The 21084-nt window shown below is 46.8% G+C and overlaps 2 protein-coding genes across 9 annotated transcripts in view; one reads left to right on the top strand and one right to left on the bottom strand.

Moving 5' to 3' along the window:
• The window catches only part of STIM1 (stromal interaction molecule 1), a 101645-nt gene extending 86912 nt beyond the window's left edge, over window positions 1-14733 (bottom strand). For 2 of the 8 annotated variants that reach the window (XM_081909732.1, XM_081909731.1), the window contains exon 1: window positions 12946-14631. In XM_081909732.1, coding sequence (XP_081765858.1) covers window positions 12946-13054 — 109 coding nt within the window. In that variant the 5' untranslated portion in view covers window positions 13055-14631. The other 6 variants (XM_081909734.1, XM_081909733.1, XM_081909728.1 and 3 more) reach the window with 5 other exon arrangements.
• Window positions 14734-19528: 4795 nt separating this feature from the next.
• RHOG (ras homolog family member G) overlaps window positions 19529-21084 on the top strand; it is a 35948-nt gene continuing 34392 nt past the window's right edge. Inside the window, exon 1 of the mRNA XM_081910167.1 lies at window positions 19529-19605. Coding sequence (XP_081766293.1) covers window positions 19552-19605 — 54 coding nt within the window. The 5' untranslated portion in view covers window positions 19529-19551. The remainder of the gene's footprint in view (window positions 19606-21084) is intronic.

Genomic DNA, 21084 nt, shown 5'->3' with positions numbered 1-21084 from the left:
AAGATATAGCTGTGTATCCATTGTGGGGAGAGCAATGTGCTCTGAATCACTGAAGCTGCTTGTCTGTCTTCTTGGAGAGGTCGTTAAACGAACTTCAGAAAAAGATGAGAGCACTTCTGAGTCATTTGCACATCATGCTTCTGGCTGTTTTACTCATGTGCAAAATGCCATTTTGAAAAACCGTTGCCGGATAATGGAAAACTGACTTTGGAAAACAGATAAAGGACTTTGGAAAATTGTCTTTAAAATGATATAGAACACGTTAACTACACATGAAAATGAAAAATGGGTCTGTATGGAATGACCCCGTTAAAGGTAAACAAAACAATTATTTGCACAGCAGACTTTGAACCGAGTCCACAAAGGTCTGCTTCTCTTCCAGAAGTGACCCACCTTCATTTCTGTGATAGCACAGTAAGTATGCTTTGGTTATCAGGTTTTTGTATGCATTAGATCCCACTTTGCCAGGTACCCATCCTGCTACGGTTTACAGGCCAGCAAATGGGAAGGACCTGCTTTTGTGATTTTTAGGAGGGTGCAATGCTAGAAATTGCCTAACCAAGCCAAAGCAACTCTTCTTATATAGCTAGAGTTCTCCGCAGAACATTTGTAAACAGTGAAGAGCAGGCAGGCATTCCAGCAGAGCTGGGAACAGTCTCCAGGGAGTCCCAGTTGGCCGAATGGCTGTGCTCCCCAACACGTGCCCACTGCTCATTTAAGGAGAATGTTTCTGCCACCCAGACTCGCTTGGGTTTATTGCCACATAAAGTCCAAAGCACCTCTCAGAGGCCTAAGTGAGAGTAAAGAATTTTCATGTCAGAATGATGGCCCATGAAAGCAGATTGTGCACTCCAGCTGAACTCTACAATTCTATGATTCTAGGTCAGGACTGGGGAGATCTGCGTTCAAATCAGACACCAAGCTCACTTGTTGACCTTGCATCTCAGCCTAACCTACCATACAAGGTTGCTGTGGGGATACTGGGGTGGGGGGTGGAGAAGAGCCTTGCATACCACACACGAGTCTCTTAAAGGAAATGTGGGACATAAATGTAAACAACAAAGCACACATTCTTTAACTTCACAGGAGCGCAGCATTCCCAAGGCATCCTTTTCCAGTGACCTCTGCTCCTCACAAAATGCACAGAATAAAATATTAGAAGGGAAGGGGAGGTTTTCCTTATTGTCACCACCTTTTCCTGATCCACAGAGCATGGGTCACCACCACCCCAAACATACCATGATCATCTCTGTTAATTAAGCGCAGTTATGTCCCTTCACACAATGCTTCTCTCGACTTCTGATTATTAACATGAAGAATCAGCTGACTGCTGGCTGTTCTAGCAAAACATGCAATCCATGTAGGATACACAGTCCTATCAGTGAAGGATTTTGAAGACAACCTGAAGGCCTGTCCCTCGACCTCCACGCCAAGACAAGAGCACGAGGGGAAGCAGCCTTCTAATGTAGTTCAACACATTGTTAAACTGTGGAACTCCCTCCTGCAGGAGGCAGTGATGGCCACCAGCTTGGGTGGCTTTAAAGGAGGATTAGACAAATTCATGAAGGAGGAGAGGGCTACCAATGGCTACTAGCCGCAATGGCTACGCTCTGCCTCCACAGTCAGAGGCTGCAATGCTTCTGAATGCCAGCTGCTAGAAGCCAAGTGAGGCAAGAGGGCGCTTGTGCATGGATCCTGCTTGTGGGTTTCTCTCACACACATTTGGTTGGTCACTGTGAGAATAGGATGCTAGGTGAGCCATCGACCTGATGCAGCAGGCTCTTCTTATGTTCTTATATATGTTGGGCTGGGCTATTTAAGTATAGGATAGAATTTACACCATCACTTCCTGTTCTCAACCGCTCAAGCAACCGGGCAAGCAGATGTAGACATGGAAAATATAGGCCTCCTTAATTGCACACAGCAAGCAACTGCTCAGGGGTGTAGTCATTGTGGGTGAGGTCTACGCTGAAGGCTGCAGGGCCAGAGTTCGAAATTAGCAGGGCGCCAGGTGCATTTTGCACCTTAAGATTCTCCGTTTGCGAGCGCCTCAAAAAGTCCGAGTGCCATTTTTTGCACCTGGCTGACACTCAAGGATGACTGAAATGTATGTGCTTTGAAGCCTCGAAGTATATGTTAACGAAAGATAATACGTTAAGGAGTTTAACGATAAAGAGTAGAGCGTTTGGAAAACTGAAATATGGTACCAATATTTTTATTGTAAACACCAAGTTAAACATGTATTAACAATTTGTGTTAAAAATTTTATATTAACAATGTGTCACTTATGTGAACTGTCTATTAGTTCATGGTTTCCAAAATAATAAATAAAAGGTGCTGCTGACACCCCCATGGCGAGTAGACATTCTGTTTTGGCACCCACAGCCCAGGTCCCAGGAGCCATTTGGCTCCTAGCTTTTCTGTCCCAGTTTCTAACACTGCACAGGGCATAAGAGTAGAAAGGGGGAAACCTTTTTATGAGCTCTTGTTTTGGAGGTACCAGCGTTTAAAACCTGAAATAAACAGGAAGTTGAAATTGGATGCAAATGCCAGCCACTCACTGTGGCTTTGTTTCCTATATTCAGGACAACCAACTTCTGTGCCCAAGCAGAGAAGCAGGTACTTCTCTAGTAGTCTGGCATGCGAAGCTCAACTCTCCTGGTTTTCGGCTCTGCTGACATACCATGGAAAGGCAGCCAACTTCCGACACCGGTAGCGAAGAAATGCAGGTTGCGGGCCAAATCCGTAAGAAAAGCCTGGCTGCTGGATCAGACCAAAGGGGCCCAGCAGCATCACAGTGGCCAACCAGATGTCTGTACTGGGAAGTCCAGAAGCAAAGTCAGAGGGCAGCAGGCATAAGGCCTCCAGCTGTAGAGGGAGAACAGAGCCATCAAGACGAGTAGCCACTGACAATCCTATTCTCCATGAATTGGCCTAATCCCCTTTTAAAGTTGGTGGTCATCACTGCAGCTTGTGGGAGTGAATTCCATAGTTTAACTATGTGCTATGTAAAGAGGGACCCCTTTTTGCCTAGATGCTAAGGCTTCTTTCTTGCCAGTCTCTGGATAGAATTAAACACCCAAAACACAGGGCTGTTGCCCCAAATGGTCTGAGAGACTGCCAGTCTCGGGGCAGGAATGCCCACGTCTGATGGCTCCTCGGGATCCTTGAGCAGCTTGGAGATTTGCTGCCGTGTCCAGGTCCCTGTGCCCCTCATCTGAAGAGGCCTCAGGTTTGAGGCCCAACAGGAACACAGGAAACTGCCTTACAATGCATTGGCTCATCTGGCTCAGTGCTGTCAGCAGTGGCTTTCCAGGGTTTCAGACTGAACCTGGGACACATCTCTTCCCCAAAAGAGGAAGGGGAAGAAGAGCCCACCGTGAGGACTTGTGTCTCTCATCACTTAAAAAGCAGTCCCAAATAATACCCAGGGCGTGCCTCTGACACGCATGAATCCCATTCCGCACAGTGCTGCCAATCACAAGGCTCACGGTTGGGTTCTCAGCAATCTTAGAGGGTGTCCTGACGAGGATTTGCACCCTCTCACACCACAATGTGAGCCTCAAATTTCGCTGAAAGGGTTTGCACAACACAACTTCCTTGAAACGGAAGCATAAACCTAGCAAAGCGCACAAGGACAAAGAGTGACAATGACATGACAATCTGTTGCGCTGGAAAACAATTCCAAAAGAAAGTGTCAAAGAGCAGTACCAAATCCTGCTGCTTTGTCTGTGGATTTAATTGCCTGTGTTTAAATTAGGTTAAAAATATGCTAAATAAATGACAAGCTGCTCACCCAATTGGCTCTCCTATCAGCTGTGGTCCTTTCTAGCAGAGTCCCAGAGAACACCAGACATCCCAGCCATGACACTTTGCTTGGCTGATGGACCAGAAATTGACCCGAGGTGTGGGGGGGGGGACCAAATGGGACCACTTCACTATAATGGAGTAGGGAACACTGGGCAACCACAAGCTATAGGTGGGTTGGAGAGCATCATCTAAAGGCCAAGGGATAAAAGCATCAGGCATCTCTCTCTCCTGGCATCACTGAGAAGTGGATTGCCTCATTTCACTCCTGTTCACAAACAAAACATATGCACATTTATGCCTCCATACCTCTCTCACACATACATATGTCACATGCAGGTTTCCCAAAGTTCACTTCTCTAATTTTTTCCAAATATCCCCCCAGACCAGTCAAATTTGTCCAGAAAACTTCACAGTATTTTTTTACCGGTTTCTGTCATTGTGGAATTGGGCAAAAGGTAGGAAGGCTTTCCTGACAAGTGACTTCAACTTCCCTGCAATTTCCCTTTTAAACCTAATGCTTCCGGTCATCTCCCCAGTGGTATGCATTTTTGTGTTCCTTTTCCTCTTACAATATTTGAAAGTTGTTGTTATATCAACGTGTAATTCTTCTCTTCACCAGAAGTAATCAGATTTCATGATTTACCTTCAAAACAGCTCAATTATCTTTGCAGGTTTCCCACAAACACTTTTCAATTTGCAAATGCCCTGTTTGAACTGCAAAAATGGCACAGCAGGATTGGCAGATTTCAACTACACACCTACCATTTAGCAGACCAGCCATCACATCCTGCCTCTTCCCCTCCCACCCCAACAGAAGGGAATGCAGGACGTTTTGCCAAGTCACAATTCCAAGGGAGAAGATGGCAGACCTAACCTTGTCCATTGTCCATGTCAGAAAAAAACTTCCTCCCATTGTGCAGGACAAACACAAGCAAACTCATCAAGAAAGTAGCTCCTTTACCGTTCTAACATTACATGCCCTCCTGTGTACTCATCCACACTGGGCAGAGAATGCTTGAAAAGAGCCCAAAACATTCAGAAGAATTTAAACAACTTATTTCCATTTGGTGCAAAATCTGTATTACAAACCTACCTCAGCCCTGCAGTCCTGAGGGAGGGGGGGTCTATACTCTGCAGGTCGCAGATCCAGCCCCCAACCCCTCTACTTCTAAGGATCTCAGACAGCAAAGATGAGAGAATGTTGCATAAGAACCTAAGAAGAGCCTTTAGGATCAGGCCAATGGCCCATCTAGTCCAACAACCTGTTCTCTCAGGAGCAGAAAAGATGTCTGCAGGAAACCCACAAGTGGGATTCAAGCACAGCAGTGCTCTTCCCTCCTTTTTCTAATGGGGGGGATTGGAAAGAGCCGCTGCTGGGGGAGCGGGGGCTGTTGCTTAATGGACCAACTGCCCAACTCATATGTTCATTCAACTCCCCCTAGTAAGGGCTCCAAGCATCTCTCCATCACCTTTTTTCAATGCATGCTCTGATGGAATGTGTGAATTGCTCTGTGCCTGCCGTTTCAGTCAGATCCATCACTCACCCTCATCCGTTGCTACTCTCCTCTTAGCTATTAACCTGCTTTTACCTCCGTGTTCCTGTATCCCATCCTACCCAAATTTTGCAATACTGTAATAATGAATAATCTTTTTTAAAAAAAATAATAATAATTTATCGCCAAGTTTTGGGATTTGATGTTTTTATTTGTGCTACGTGCATTAGAGCTACGATTTTAATGATGACTCAGAAGTAAACTGTGAATTTAGCCAGCCTTTCTGGCTCAGATCATGTTTAAAATGTCTTTTAAAAATAAATAAATAGGAAAGTACAAACAAAAACACCTCTGCAAATTCTGCAGACATTCCATAGTAGTAGTTTTGGAATGATTCCTGTGAATGAGACATATAGCTATGGGAAAACATGACATGGAAACTGAAAATCCATGTAGAAGAAAGACTCAAGAGCAGCTACAGTGGTACCTCGGGTTAAGAACTTAATTCGTTATGGAGGTCCGTTCTTAACCTGAAACTGTTCTTAGCCTGAGGTACCACTTTAGCTAATGAGGCCTCCCGCTGGAGCACGATTTCTGTTCTCATCCTAAAGCAAAGTTCTTAACCCGAGGTACTATTTCTGGGTTAGTGGAGTCTGTAACCTGAAGCGTCTGTAACCCGAGGTACCACTGTATTGGAAAGAATGAAGCGTGCTGCCCACAGTTCATTTACAAAAAAAAACCAGGAGATTTTTCAAGCTGGGCACAGCTCTTTTCATTGAGAATGTCTCCGGTTCAATCCCTGTCAAGTAACAGTTGACAAGAGAGGCTTTTCTGAACCTTAGAAGCTGGAGAGCTGGTGCCAATCTAAAGAGAGTCCTTCTTCATGCAGTGCTTAGGTAAACTATGGAACTCGCACCCACAGGAGACAGTGACAGCTGCCAATCCAGATGGCTTTAGAAGAGGGTTAGACAAATCAGTGGAGCAGAGGGCTATTGATGGCTCCTAGCCACGATGGCTATGCTCTGTCAGCACAGTCAGGGAAGCAATGCTTCTGAATAGCAGCTGCTGGAAGCCGCAGGAGAGAGTACAGTGGTACCACGGGTTACAGACGCTTCAGGTTACAGACTCCGCTAACCCAGAAATAGTACATCGGGTTAAGAACTTTGCTTCAGGATGAGAACAGAAATTGCTCACCAGCGGCATGGCAGCAGCAGGAGGCTCCATTAGCTAAAGTGGTACCTCAGGTTAAGAACAGTTTCAGGTGAAGAACAGACCTCCAGAACGAATTAAGTTCTTAACCCGAGGTACCACTGTACTCAAATCCTGGTTTTGGCCTTGCCTTTGGGGTATCTGGTCGGCCACTGTGCTGGTCCAGCTCTTCTTATGTCCTTAACGCATAGCAGTGAGCCGGCTAGATGGACATGTAAAGCTCAACTGCAACAAGGCAGATCGCTAGTGATCAGAGCAAGGCTCCCCAGAAACGCCAGCAGGTACACACCAGCCCAGCAAAATGTTCCACCAAATCCAGGCCTCATAAACAAGATTCAGGTAGAGCAGAATATAGCTAACTGCATGATTTACAGCTTTAAATATACAAAGTTCAGAACGTGTTTTCAACGCCTGGGCTCTGGGTGAATGTGTTTGATGCAGAGTCACGCAAGCCATTTAACTTTCTCTGATCTTCCTAGCCAGCCTAAATGAACTACTTTGGGGGAGGCTAATTAAATCAAGAATGCGCAGTGATCTGGCCCATCATGTCAGAAGGTCATCCTGGGACTCCTTCACCGGAATAACCTCATTTGAAGCAGAATGAGCTTGGTCTTTAGTGTGCGTGAATTAATTTATCCAGCATCAAGCTTTATTTCTGCAGCAAAGCTGATTAATGAAAAGAATTCAGTCGTGGTTCTCAGCACCAATAAACACAGGCTGCAGTTCCAGAGCCTCTCAATTGTTTTCGGGGTTTGTTAGCAGCAAGCAGAAAACTTCTGCACTAGATCCGTGACGGCCACAAACCAAGTTTAACTGCAAGAAGAGAACTTAAAGGAATGCAAAGTTCACCTCGAGGCTGAGGTTATGCCTCTTAGCAAGCTACAACTGTTTGAACATCCTTATTCTACAGGGCAGCATTTAATTTGTTTGCTTCTGATGGAATCGTGCCAGAAAGTACTCTCAGCTTAGAGAAATGGAGAGTAAAACAATGTTGATAAAACAATGCTTAGCATGGAGTGAGTGGATAGAGAAGTGTTTCTTCCTCTGTCATATAACACCAGAACTCATGGATATCCAACGAAGCTGAATGTTGGAAGATTTGGGGCAGATAAAAGAAAATACATCTTCACGCAGTGAACCGTTAAACTATGGAACTCTCTCCCACCTGAGGCAGTGGTGGCCAGCATCTTGAATGGCTCTAAGAGAGGCATAGACAAATAAATGGAGGAGAGTGCTATCAAAGGCTGCTTAGCCAATATGGCCATGTTCTGCCTCCACAGTTGGAGGCAGCACTCCATGCTTTAACTGTTTTTAACTCTGAATTTTAAATTGCTGTAACCCCCAATGGGACCTGCTGATGAAGGGCCGGGAATAAATTTAATAATAACAATGGAATCCATTCCATTTATTGGTTCCTGAGGACATGGGCATAGTCTTTGGGGACTTGTGTCCACCCACTTGCTTTCTTGACCCTTGACTTTTGTGGCTGGTAAGGGCCAGCTGGGAAGGAGTGAAGCCTCATGGACCAGCAGCCATAAACAAAGCTCTGCAGCTGGGTGAAATGATGCTACCACTGAAGGAGGCTGCGGTTTGAGCTGTTCTGAAAAGTCCTCCCTGAATCCTGCTGATCTGAACTATGGACCTGCTACAATTAAGCAGCCCTGTGTGAAAGAGAAAGGTCATCAATATGCTGGTGCCACCTTACGTTATTTTCCAGTATCCTCTGATCTGAGAGCTGATCAAGAGATCACAGAATTATAGAGCTGGAAGGGATCCAGAGGGTCCATTGGCCTGTCCCTGCAACGCAGGAATCACAGCTACAAACGTGTGGGGTTATGGGAACCACTTGTTGGGACCAGCTCTCCCTGAAAGAGTGGCTAGGCAGCCTTGGGTTGCTTCCTAGCCTTGCTGCAAATCCTTGTGCCAGGTTTCTGCAGCCCTTCCTCACTGAATGAGACTCCCTTTCCATTATGCACACAACAGACATGTGTTCTACACTGAACTGCCCTTGAAGACGGCTCGGAAACTTTCACTATCACAGAAAGCAGCAACTCTTCTTTCAACTAGAGCACAGAAAAGAGACCACATTGCTTCCAATTCGATGCAGCTATAGTTGCTGCCAATTTGCTTCCAGGCTCAATTCAAGGTGCTGACCTGACCTTTCTTCTATTTTAAAGAACTGAGCTATTGGCAGTCTAAGATTCAAAGAATCCTACTCAAGTTAGGGGGCGAACAAGAAAACTTTCAGGTCTTTTAAAGCTCTGCTTAGAGTTCAATATAGTTCTTATAAAGGAAAAAGAGCAGTATTATCACTGCTACTTCAATGTCTACTACTTCCACAGAGCTGCTGCAGCCCTTTTCAGGATAACTCACAGGAGTTATCCCCTCGGGGCACAAAGAGAATGAGTCTTCTCTTCTCCAGAAGCAATAGATGACTTTCAGTATGGCCTGATGATGATTTCTGGGGCTGAGTGGGGGCAGTGAGAAGTTAACTCAAACTCACTTTCTGAGCTGATGCTGCTGAGCTTAAGAAGGTGAGCGGGAAGCATGACTCTTTTGACCTCCAGCAGCTGCTGCTGCAGCTTCTGTTCAAAGGAGCATCACAGCAGGAACGGGGTTGAGAGTCTGTAGTCACTGCGAAAGGCTGAGCAAGGCAGAGAGTCTGGACTCTTCCTGTTCACTGCAGCTTCCCTGCCTGCCATGGCTAAAGGCTGGAAAAACATACTTCCGAGTTCAGGGCATCATGCTTTTAAAAGCCAGCATCAACTTCCAAGGAAACAGCCCTGCACAGGATGGAGGGAAAGTCCGGGTCCTTCAGTGCCAGCATCAAGATACTCTAACCACTTCCTCATACAGAGCCCACCTGTTGCGTCACAATCCCCACAACATGACTCACGAGTAAGCCAGCAGGCACAAGTGCGGCTACAGGAAGGCCTTTTGAAAGCCTTGCCAAATTTAGCTGCTTAGATGTCTCCAATGTGGTAGGGAAATATTTATTATACCATAGCGTACTCTTTTAGACTCTCCTGCAACCTGAAGGTGGCACAGAATTAGTCAAAGAGATTTTCACAAAAGCAGTAAGGCCTACAGTATTTTTATTCACCAACTGAATAAGGGAGGGGGGGAGGCTTCGCACAAGGTAAAAAACTGGTTAAATGTTATCCAACCCTCTGGAGATATATAATGAAGCTGCATCTTGCCGCAAAAAGTTTTTCTACCCTCAAAAGACCAAGCACGGGTAGCACGGCACTTTTTGAGGAACAGCTTCTTCAGGAACTCTCGCCGCATCTCCACATGCAGTGTCCCTGCAATGTCCACTGAAGGCCTCCCTCAAGCAATGGGTACTCCAGGCAGTATGCATACTTCTTGTGGTCCTAAACGCTGAGCAGATATAGACGCATGTCCGTGACAGTTTGTTCAAGCACGTGCAACCCCACTAGGAAGCAGCTAACGGGCCTATTATGCTTCTGCCCTGGAGTCTGCCCGACTTGCGTTAACTTCGGGGCTTCAGAATTTACATGCAATATTGAAAAGCCCAAGGAAATCCACACAAGACGAAGAGGATAGAAAACAACAGAAGAAGGAGGAGAAGGAGAAGAAAGAAATAGGTGTTTTCAGCTTAGAGGCGGCATGGATAACCAGACTGGCAGTTCTTTACGCACCTGAAAAGGGCAACACCTGAACACAACCTCCTTCCTGCTGGCCTCTTGCAGGTATTGACAATGAGGGGGCAATGGGGACATTGAGTAATTTTGACAGCCTGAGCTTTACAAGTTGCCAAGGAGGCCACAGTTCTGACAATTGTAATTATTTTAAAACATGCTGGATAAACATTTGATCTGGCGCAGGGTAAAGAAGCAGGTGTGGGAACTGGCTGTTATGCTAAGTATCAGAAGCCCAAGCAACAGGTTTATGGCCAGCTGTAAAAAAGCGATTATCCCGTAGAGCTGAAATTCATCACTGCTCCTGCAGGTCCTTTTCCCACACGAGAGGTGAGCTAAGTGAGACTCAACAAGACTCAGGAGGGGAAGGGCGCATGACCAGATCGGCACATGGTTAGGAAAGGAAGTCAGCCTTTATCGCACATCAACTGGCAGGCTGATCGCTGCAAACCCGCATGGTATTATAGCCCACATTTTTCTCCAAGATGCTCAAAGTGGTGTACATGGTTCTCCCTGAATCCCCACAACAATCCTGTGAGGTAGGCTATGCTGAGAGGCAGTGATTGGCCCCAGGTCACCCACACCCAGTGCGCTTCATGGCTGAGTGGGGGACTGGACCCCTGATCTCTCAGGTTTTGGTCCAAACACCCTAACCCAGAGCTTACCAAACTTTTCATACTGATGACACACTTTTGAGACATGCATCATTTCGTGACACAGCAATTCAGTTTTACTAGCGAACCAGAGGTTAAGCTAACCCCTTTCCAGCCCTGGGAGGGGCGTGGGGAGTGTTCGCACGATGACACACTAACATGTCGCGACACACAGTTGGGAAAGCTCTGCTCTAAACACTACACATGCTAGTTAGCTCTCTAGTCCTCACAGAAAAATCATCAGAAACTAATTGTATATCTGCTAAGTGTTTAGCCCCCCAAGAAGGAAGTTGCTTGAGATATCCATTGATCAAGAGAGAACATCCTTCCTACAGAAGCCCTCCAGCACCTCTCCACATCTGCTTCTCCAAGCAACAGCTGTCACTTTCAACAAGCAAACGCCTGCAAAAGTCCAAATTTGGCAAGCAGGAAAACTTTGAAACCAAATTAAGCCAGGCGTGTTCTGCACAGAATAGGACTAACAAGTTTTTTTATGTGGCTGTGGCTGAAGACTTTGGCTTCCCAGCTTGTTTAAAGTTCTGGCACCTGCGATAGAGGAGTTTCGGTTTGCCAGTAAGGCCCGCAGACCCTGCTAGAAGAACCAGCCGCTATGGGTTTTCATATTGGAAAACTAGTGTTTCCAGAAATGTGGTTGCTGCTGGGAAGCCTTAGAAATGCCAAGGAAATTACTGCTGCTGGTTCGCTAATACTTGCCCACACCCAGTGCAAGTCATGTTATATAAAAATAACTGCTCACCTCTCTGTGGCAGTAATACAGGATGCAAGTGGGGTTCGGTACTGGCAACATGTGTAATGCACCATAAGAACGGCCACACTGGATCATGCGCTCACATGGAGGTTACTACTAACGCGATAATCTCAACCTGTCATTTGTTTGCCAGCATCTAGTTTTCATTCCTCTTTTATACGAAGTCTAACAGTGGATGCTAGAACTGTCACCCTCCTCTCCATAAACAGTATCTATTCCTTGTGGCAGTGAATTCCACAGTCCAGTGCTCAGGAAATGGCAACAGGCTGCCTCTTCCTCAACACTTATTTGTGCTATTTTCAACTGAGGAGAGAGAAACTCAGGGTCCCCTCAAACAAAGGTCAACAAGGACATTTCCCACTCCTCTTGGGAATTCCAACAAGAATAACCACTTAGTAACTGGTGTGCAAAGATTCCTACTCTGACACTCTTACAACCTCCCCCCTCTCCCCCCCCTTTCTCTCCTTCTGCCAAGCCACTTGATAAACCTACGTTAGTTAAGGTTATGCTGACATGCAGCTATTTTAAAGACCTGCGATGCAGTTATGGGAAGTTTCAACATGAGAAACTGGCAATGGTGCATCCTGGCCTTCACTTCGCAAATCAATCTCCTGCATGGGACTTCCCTAGATCTTTAGGAATGCTCCGAGAACACCACAAACAAGCACGGAACAGTGGATTCTCCTTTACTATATTCCGAAGCTCAGATACGATACAGCAGATATGTTGTCTGTTTTACCCAATGCCTGGTAATAGTGCACTGTTTGCACCTACAGTCACATTCTTTAACTCAGCGGAAAGAGGACAGTTGACACTCAACAGCTAAACCTCAAGCCTTAAACAGTCAAATCTTTTTTCTGAAAAAAAATCAGCAGGTTTCAGATAGAAAGCACACTTCTTCCACAAAAAAGCTGCTCTTTTTCTCTCTATGTAAAGCAGGAAATAACCACTTTTACTTCAAGGCTAGCTGCCTTTCTGGGAGGCTATTTCAAGATGCGTAGTGTTTTTTGTTTCCTAGCCTGAAATTGCCTACAGAAAGAACCATTGCGGAGTTGGGGAGGGGAAACTCTCAGGCACGCTAGAAAAAACACACCAGTATAAGACCACCAAAAATAGCTAGGATTTAAGCAGACTTCAGAACGCAGGCAGGTTAGCGAGGAGGGAGCTCCAAAATACAAGTTTCTTTTCCGAACCTCCAAGAAGGGAAGACCAATTCACAACTTCAACTTCAAAGCAGAGTCCAAGGGATGAAAAGAGCCCACTGCCAACAGCCCGAAGGAACATTATTTTATACCCCAAAGGATTAAGAAAAGGCAAAACTGGCTCCTTACCCACAACTTTTTCTTTACCTGCTATTGTGGCATCGTCTAGGAAGGTGCCTGGGGGCCTCTCCCCCTGTCCATGGTGCAGAAGGAAGCCGCAAAGGATCCATATGGCTATTCTGGACCATACATCCATGTTGTGTCCGGCAAAGGAGACCCTTCAGCGTTTCTCGTGTGTCAGGAGTTCCTCGGCATCAGTTCCCAACAGAAAAAGAAGTCCAGATTCCCAGGGATACTCCGAGTCCTGTTTCTTTCTGTCCTTGGATTCTTATATTCCAAAAGGGTACAGGAAGTGTCCACTAGCCCAGAAGTAGAGCCAGGTTGTTTCCAAAAGCTGCAGAAGTAAAGGTTGGAAAGGCTTTAAGGAGTTTTTCCCCTAGCCGCTGAACACAGCTCGAAATTCTGCCCCAGATCCAACAGCCTCCCAAAACCTTTTCTATATCTGCAGAACAGGCGCTGAAAGGCTCGTCTTACCTCTAAGTGGGGGTGTCATACAAATCTTAAATGCTTAAAAGCATCTGTTTTCAACATGCAACATAACTGGGAAATTAGTAAAAATATTCTCTGGGCTTGGCTGCTTTCTTTCGCAAATTATGGACTAGGCTGCTGAAGCAACCCAACCAATGAAGCAGTAATCCAAGCACATCCCCAAAACTGCCAGCAGGTTTAGAACAGTTTAGCGGATTCAGAACTAGAGGAGACCAGATTATGCCTGGTATAATAGAACTGTAACAGATTCTAAACGCACACACACATTATTTGCCAAGCTAGATTTTCAGTCTTCACACCGCAGGAGTCTCAATCTGACTGCTAAAAGCCTAACAAGCATTTACTTTTAACGGAACCCAGGAAATCTCTCTGCAAAGAGATACATGCAGGTGAATTCAGAGCAACACCACCACGCAGCATGTAGAAAACGTGGAAGAGGAACACGTCAGCCAGATAAAAGATTAAAGAAATGGGGGCCCTGTTGCACAATTTGCACCCTTTTGTCCTCTCAAAAAGAAAACTTCCTCAGAACCAAAGGAAAGGAAAACGTCTGGAGACCAGCTACCCACTCTCATCAGATTCCTGCGCTCTTTTCAGGGGCAAGAAACAGCAGCCTTGCGACCACCTGGATCAGACCTTCCCGGCTTGGCGTCCCCTGGATTCCACTCCGCCAACCAAAGTCTGCCAAACCATTTAATCCATTTAAACTTTGGCTTCTGCACAACTTTCAAAGCGATATTTCTGTCTGTCTGTCTGTTTCTCTCTCCTCTCTCTCTCTGCTCTGCAAAATCACTCCCTGAAATCCCTGTTATCCCTTTTCAGACTATCCTGGGCCACTTCCTTCCCTTCTACCCAGCTGTCCAGAAGAGTCTCCCCCCCAGGCCAGGCTGTGTGTCAAATGCTGAAAATAAAACAAGAAATAAAAAGCTTCGTCAGGTCGTGTCTGGTTTTTGGTTTTTTAAAAAAATCCTGCTAAGCTCTCGGGGAAGGTGACCCAAGTCCGGCCACGGATCTTCTCCAGGCACCTGGTGGCTTTTCCGCAGGAGGGACCTCCGTCAGGCCAGAAGAAAGCCCCCCACCCCGCCGAGAAGCGGGTCCCCGGGACGCCTTTCACACGACGACGAGGAGCCTGGTGACAGTCCCAGGATCTGGCTGGCTTCCTTCTTCCAGAGCAGGAGGAGCTTTTCCTTGCTGGGCCAGGAGGGAGGGAAGCAGGGAGCGGAGGAGGGAGGCCTCACCTGCCCACAGGTGCAGCAGCCTCAGGTAAGAGCTCCTGGCTGACGCCCCCCAACACAATGTCCCCCCCCCCACACGCGGGTGGGTCTTTCCTCGTCTTCTGCTCAGGTGCAGGCCCCTCCCCCACACAACGCCCCCCTCAAAAAAATATGCCCCCCCACAAGCTGACCCCCCCTCACACACACCCTGACCCCCTCACACACCCCCCCCACAAGGGCCTTCCTGGGCTCCCAAATAGCCCCACGAGGGCTGCTCTCCTCTCTCAGGCACAGGGCACTGGGGCGGCCGGCCCTCGCTTCTTCCCCCCCTCCCCGAATTGGTCTCTCCTCAGCACGCCGCCCCCCCCCCGCCGCCGGCGCCGCAATGGACTCTCCCACGAACTGCCTCTTTCCCCTCCTGCCGCGCGCGCGCGCCTGCGCTCCTCACTCACTCACGCTCTCTCTCCCCAAGTGGTATCTCCCACGAACGCGCTCGCCGCCCCCCCCCCTTTCCCGCCCTTCTTATTGGTCTCTTCCTCGTCGTTCCGGCGGCCTCGGCGCGCCTCTCGCAGGAGGAGGCGGGGCTACGCGGCCCCGCCCACTCGTCCGCCGGCAGCCAATAGAGCGCCGCGGTTGGCCGCCCGGCGCGCAACTTGCCCGGCAGCGGCCTCTAGCGGCGGCGAAAAGTGAGAGCGCGGCCTCCTTGCAGCTGCAAGTGGCGAAGCTCCGCTCGGACTGCACCAATGGAGGGGTGGGGGGGGGGTCCTGCTTGCGCTTCTTTATTTTATTCACATTTGTACCCGCTATTCAGCAAAAAAAAAAAATATCTCCCAGAGTGGCTTACTTGAAGTCAAAACAATATGCCCCCTACCTGCAGGCCCCCCTCTCTCCCTACATACATAAAAAATAATGTTATTATTTATACTCCACCCATCTGGTTGGGTTTTCCCAACCACTCTGGGCTGCTCCCAACAGAATATTAAAAGCACGATGAAACATCAAACTATAAAAACTTCCCTAAACAGGGCTGCTTTCAGATGTCTTCTGAAAGTCAGATAGTTGTTTATTTCCCTGACATCTGATAAATAGAACTTGGCACACAAAGGAAAAGGGACAAGGAGGGAAGAGGAAAATAAACCTCAACATTTATAGCCCACGTTTTTTTTCACTGATAGGGACTGAAGGGGGTTTACAAATAAAATAAGAACAGCTAAAAATATAGGTGTGCATGCATTGTTATAATCATTACTGTTATTGTTTATTCAGTTTATATGCCACCCGTCATCTGAAGATCCCAGGGCAGTGCACATTAAAAACATAATTTACGTAGCATAATTAAAAACACACACACACAATAAATGACAGAAAAAGTCATCATAACACACATTTGAAAGGCCCTAGATTATTTAATGGACTGGGTAAAGATATTAGCTGAGATTATGACCTTTGGGTCCCTTCCAGTGCTAAGATTCTGTGATTCCATGAATGTTTTCATCTGGCAGTAAAGAGATGAAAGGAAGGCACGGGCAAACCTCTCTGAAGGGGGCATTCTACAGGTGGGAGGCACCACAGAAAAGGCCCGTTCTTGTGTTGTCATGCAGAGAAGTGACACAGAGAAGGGCAATTTTTAAGCGTGTAAGCACAAAAGAAGTACCAATTATAATTTAACAGTTTTCAAGTTACTCTATCTTATCAAAGCAACGAAAATATATATATATATTATGATGGGAAGATCTCACACAGGTGAAGGGAAGCAGTGGGGAGGAGGGGAGGGTTAGGTTGAATTTGGGAAATAAAATAATATATTCGATGCAAAGGATATAATAGATTCTTATAGAACAGTAATATATCGTAACCAGAATAGAAGTTTAAAAGCGGAAGTAAATGTACTTTTAGTATTTTCATTATTGTAATAGTTATTATTTCTTATTGGTAGAAGGCAATGTTAATTTAGACTTATTTGTTTTGCTGTCTGTATAATTTTTGTTTGAAGTCAAATAAAAAGGGGGGGGGGCTTGGATGACAAGTCCGGATCAGTTCATTCAAGGAGAGACAGTCAGAAGTCCCCAAAGCCTGTTGAAATAAGAAGGTCTCTGCCTGTCTGCATTGCAACTGCATTTATATCCCACCCTTTTCTCTCCCTGCCTCACTGGGTTGTTGAAATGAGCTCTTTGGGAGAGAGAAAAGGTGGGAGAGAAAAATGATCATCATTAGCTCAGTTGGTTTCTGTGTGTTCTGCCAGGAGGGAAAGGGTCATCTTGTCCTTTGCCTCAGACAGCAAAATGTCTTGCGCACAAACTCGCAAACTTTGCTCCTGCAGGACTTGTGTGTTCCATGGGGGGACAAGCCAATAATTGCAGTGCAGGGTGTGGTATAGCAGTTAATAATAATAATAATAAGTTATTATTTATACTCCACCCATCTGGCAGGGTTTCCCCAGCCACTCTGGGCAGCTTCCAGCAAAATATTAAAATACAATAATTAGACTAAGACCTGGGAGAGACCAGGGTTCGAATCCCCGCTGAGTCATGAAGCTCATTGGGTGCCCTCGGTAGGCAGCCACTGCCTCTCAGCCTAACCTGCCTCACAGGGTTGTTGAAATGAGAGGCTTATTATTATTATTATTATTATTATTATTATTATTATTATTATAATAATAAATAATAACATTAAAAAGGTCAAAGGAAGAGCACTCCACAAACAGGGAGCCACTGCAGAAAAGGCCCTGTTCTTGTGTTGCCGCCATGAAGAAGGGCTTCCGATGAGGAACGCAGAGTCTGGGTCAGTTCTTGCGGGGAGAGGCGGTCCTGGAACATTATGGTCCTGAGCTGTTTCAAGCTTTATAGGTCAAAACCAGACCTTTAAATTGGACCAGGACTAGCAACCAGTTCCATTGGACCAGGATTGATGTAATAGGCTGAAACCATGGAGGCTTACTCTAGTCAGTGTTTTCCAGGGCACCTGAGGTCCGCCACAGGTACAAGGTAGCCTGCATGGCACTCGCAGCTCTGTCCACCCCCTGTCCTTCAGCATTTGCAGCCTGAGGCAGCTGCCTCACCCTAGGACGGCCCTGACCTTAGGTAAAGGAACCCCTGACCATTAGGTCCAGTCGTGGCTGACTCTGGGGTTGCGGCGTTAATCTCGCTTTATTGGCCGAGGGAGCCGGCATACAGATTCCAGGTCACATGGCCAGCATGACTAAGCCGCTTCTGGTGAACCAGAGCAGCGCACAGAAACGCCGTTTACCTTCCCGCCAGAGTGGTACCTATTTATCTACTTGCACTTTTTGGTGTCCTTTCAAACTGCTAGGTTGGCAGGAGCTGGGACTGAGCCATAGGCGCCGACTCCATGGGGCCTGAGGGGGCCCGAGCCCCCTCAAAAATTCGTTTGGGGGGGCTCTGCCCCCCCAATAATTTAAGAAAATTATTACCGTATTTTTCCCTCAAAAAGAGGAAGCGGCTGCTTTCCTGCATTCTGCTTCAGGGTCTTACTGCCCACCCTCCTCTGTTTCCTTGCTGTGTTTGCTCAAACGGAACAAAGAGCAGGGAAAGCCCCTCCCCTCCAGGCAAGCAGGCAGGAGGGAGAGAGAGAGAGAGAGAGAGAGAGAGAGAGAGAGAGAGAGAGAGAGAGAGCACTCGGGAGCTGGCTGGCTTGGGTGGGTAGGTGAGGGAAAACTTTTGCCTTCCTTTCCTCCTTGCCGTTATACCCCTCCCCTGCATTCTTAGCCAGCTGCTTCTCTGCACACCCCTCTCGTGCTCCTTGTCCGTTCTGTGTTTTTCCTTCCCTCCCAACTTAAAATGTGGTTTAAAAGCATGGATCCACATGGATCCTCAGGATCTTTGCATTGGGTCACCCCAAATTCACCAACAGATCACATAGCATGTCCATGGCTACAGCCTGCCCCCCAAAAATCACACACCCACTGTTGCCTGGGGCTGCAATGGTGCAAAAAAGTGGTTACAAAACATGGATCCACAGGGATCCTCAGGATCTTTGCATTGGGTCACCCCAAATTCACCATCATATCACATAGCATGTCCATGGCTACAGCCTGCCCCCCCAAAATCACACACCCACTGTTGCCTGGGGCTGCAATGGTGCAAAAACGTGGTTACAAAGCATGGATCCACAGGGATTCTCAGGATTTTTGCATTGGGTCACCCCAAATTCACCATCAGATCACATGTCTGTGGCCACAGCATGAAGCACAAAAATGATACATCATTAATATTCACCGCCCACGGCGGCAGCCAACCTCACAGGTTCACTTAAGGTCGGGGCAGCCCGGAGCTCGCCCCTTTCGTTCCCCCAGCAGCAGCGGTTTGGAGGTCTTGGGCCCCCCCAATATTTTTTATAAGTCGGTATGGGCCCCCCCAATATTTTTTATAAGTCGGCGCCCCTGGACTGAGCAACGGGAGCTCACACTGTCGCGGGGTTTTGATCGCCGACCTTCTGATCGGCAAGCCCAAGAGGCTCGGTGGTTTAACCCAGAGCGCCACCCGCGTCCCTGGTCCTGACCTTTGTTGTTGTTGTTTAGTCGTTTAGTCGTGTCCGGCTCTTCGTGACCCCATGGACCAGAGCACGCCAGGCCCTCCTGACCTTAGGGATGCTGTATTTCAAAAAGCGGAAATCTGGACAGAAACGTTGTGGGAAATGGCACTGCCGACATTGGCTGCCAGACGTCTGGATTTTCTGGGACATTTAGCCAATTTCCCACCCTGACGCTGCTTTTGACTGCAGTATTCCAGTTATGTGCGGGAAATTCCGGACGAACAACTTTTCGTCCCTGCGCTCTGTGCATATCTCCCCTCTAGAGGGCAGCAGGCTCCTTCCAGACCTCCTGCCAGGTTTTTTCATCTTCTCTCCTGGCAAATTTCAGCCCTGGGTCCACAGAAGGGACCCAGAAGGGGAGAATGGGACCACAGCAGCCATGGGGTCCTCCTGGCCACCCATCCATCTTGACTGCAGACCCAAGGCATCAAGCGTGAGCGTCCACAGCTGTCGCCTGCCGTGAACCACTATTGCATGCATGTCCAAAGTCTGTTTCGGGGGCCTAATTCGGCCCGCAGGTCGATTTAATCCAGCCCCCGTGGTAGTACGTTTCTGAGTACAATTCAAAGTGTTGGTGCTGACCTTGAAAGCCCTAAACGGCCTCGGTCCAGTATACCTGAAGGAGCGTCTCCTCCCCCATCGTTCTGCCCGGACACTGAGGTCCAGCGCCGAGGGCCTTCTGGCGGTTCCCTCACTGCGAGAGGTGAGGTTACAGGGAACCAGGCAGAGGGCCTTCTCGGTGGTGGCGCCCACACTGTGGAACACCCTCCCATCAGATGTCAAAGAGAACAAGAACTACCAGAGATTTAGACAACATCTGAAGGCAGCCCTGTTTAGGAAAGCTTTTAATGCTTAATAGACTATTGTATTTCAATATTCTGTTGGAAGCTGCCCAGAGTGGCTGGGGAAACCCAGCCAGATGGGCGGGGTATAAATAATAAATTATTATTATTATTAATTATTATTATAGTATATGTCCTGGGGTAAAATTCTAAAAAAAGCTCAGCAGCTTAAATCCTAGAAAAAGCACAACAACTTAACAACTTGGGTCAGCCCTCATGCATGTTCATTTCATCAAATCTGGCCCTCTTTGAAAAAAGTTTGGGCACCCTGCTATTGGATTGGCAGCAGCCGATAGATACTGAATCACAGAACTGCAGAGTTGGGGGGACCCCAAGGATCATCCATTGCACCCCCTGCAATATAGGAATCTTTCGCCCAATGTGGAACTCGAACCCCATGACTGTAATAATAATTGATTCTCTTGTAAATTATAATGTTTAAAATGTGCATTTTAAATCTGACTTCCTTTCGTAACGTTTTCTTTCGAAATGTTTGGGGTTTTTTTGTTAACTTGGTTGCGTTATAGACAATAACCTGAAATGCAGAGATTTAGCATATTTTTCTGTTATCAGCAGCCTGATTAACAATAGCCTTGATATTTGAAACAATATATAGAAATCCCCATTGAAATATGATTAGATAATATTTGGAATGTGGCTCTCTTGGAACGCCTTACTGGCCACAGAAGATAAATTAAAGGCATTTCAAGGAGAGACGCTTTTGGTCTTATCTTTTCCTTTCCAAATAAGATGGAAGATATTTTTATTCCGCCCCCCAACACAACAATCTCTGTGGATAACACATAAATAAAGGTGTTGTTTCTATACTATGTACGGCATATGAAACTTAATAAGAATGTACCACTGGACAAGTTTCTGTAGCTGTATGCTGTTCTTGTATTTAAATGAAAAACAGTTTAAAATTACCAGTACTGGTTTTAAAAAAAATCTTTGCTGCTTTAAATGTGAGTTCTGTAGTTGGCCTCCTTCGCAATGTTTTGCTTTGAAATCTTTAAGATAATATTTTAGTTTCCTGTTATGTTGCCTGGAATGTATACTTTAAATTTGAC

Source organism: Podarcis melisellensis (assembly GCF_964234715.1).
Source record: "Podarcis melisellensis genome assembly, chromosome: 4".
Taxonomy (NCBI): domain Eukaryota; kingdom Metazoa; phylum Chordata; class Lepidosauria; order Squamata; family Lacertidae; genus Podarcis; species Podarcis melisellensis.
The sequence above is the reverse complement of the archived record's forward strand: the minus strand, read 5'-3'. Positions and strand labels throughout refer to the sequence as shown.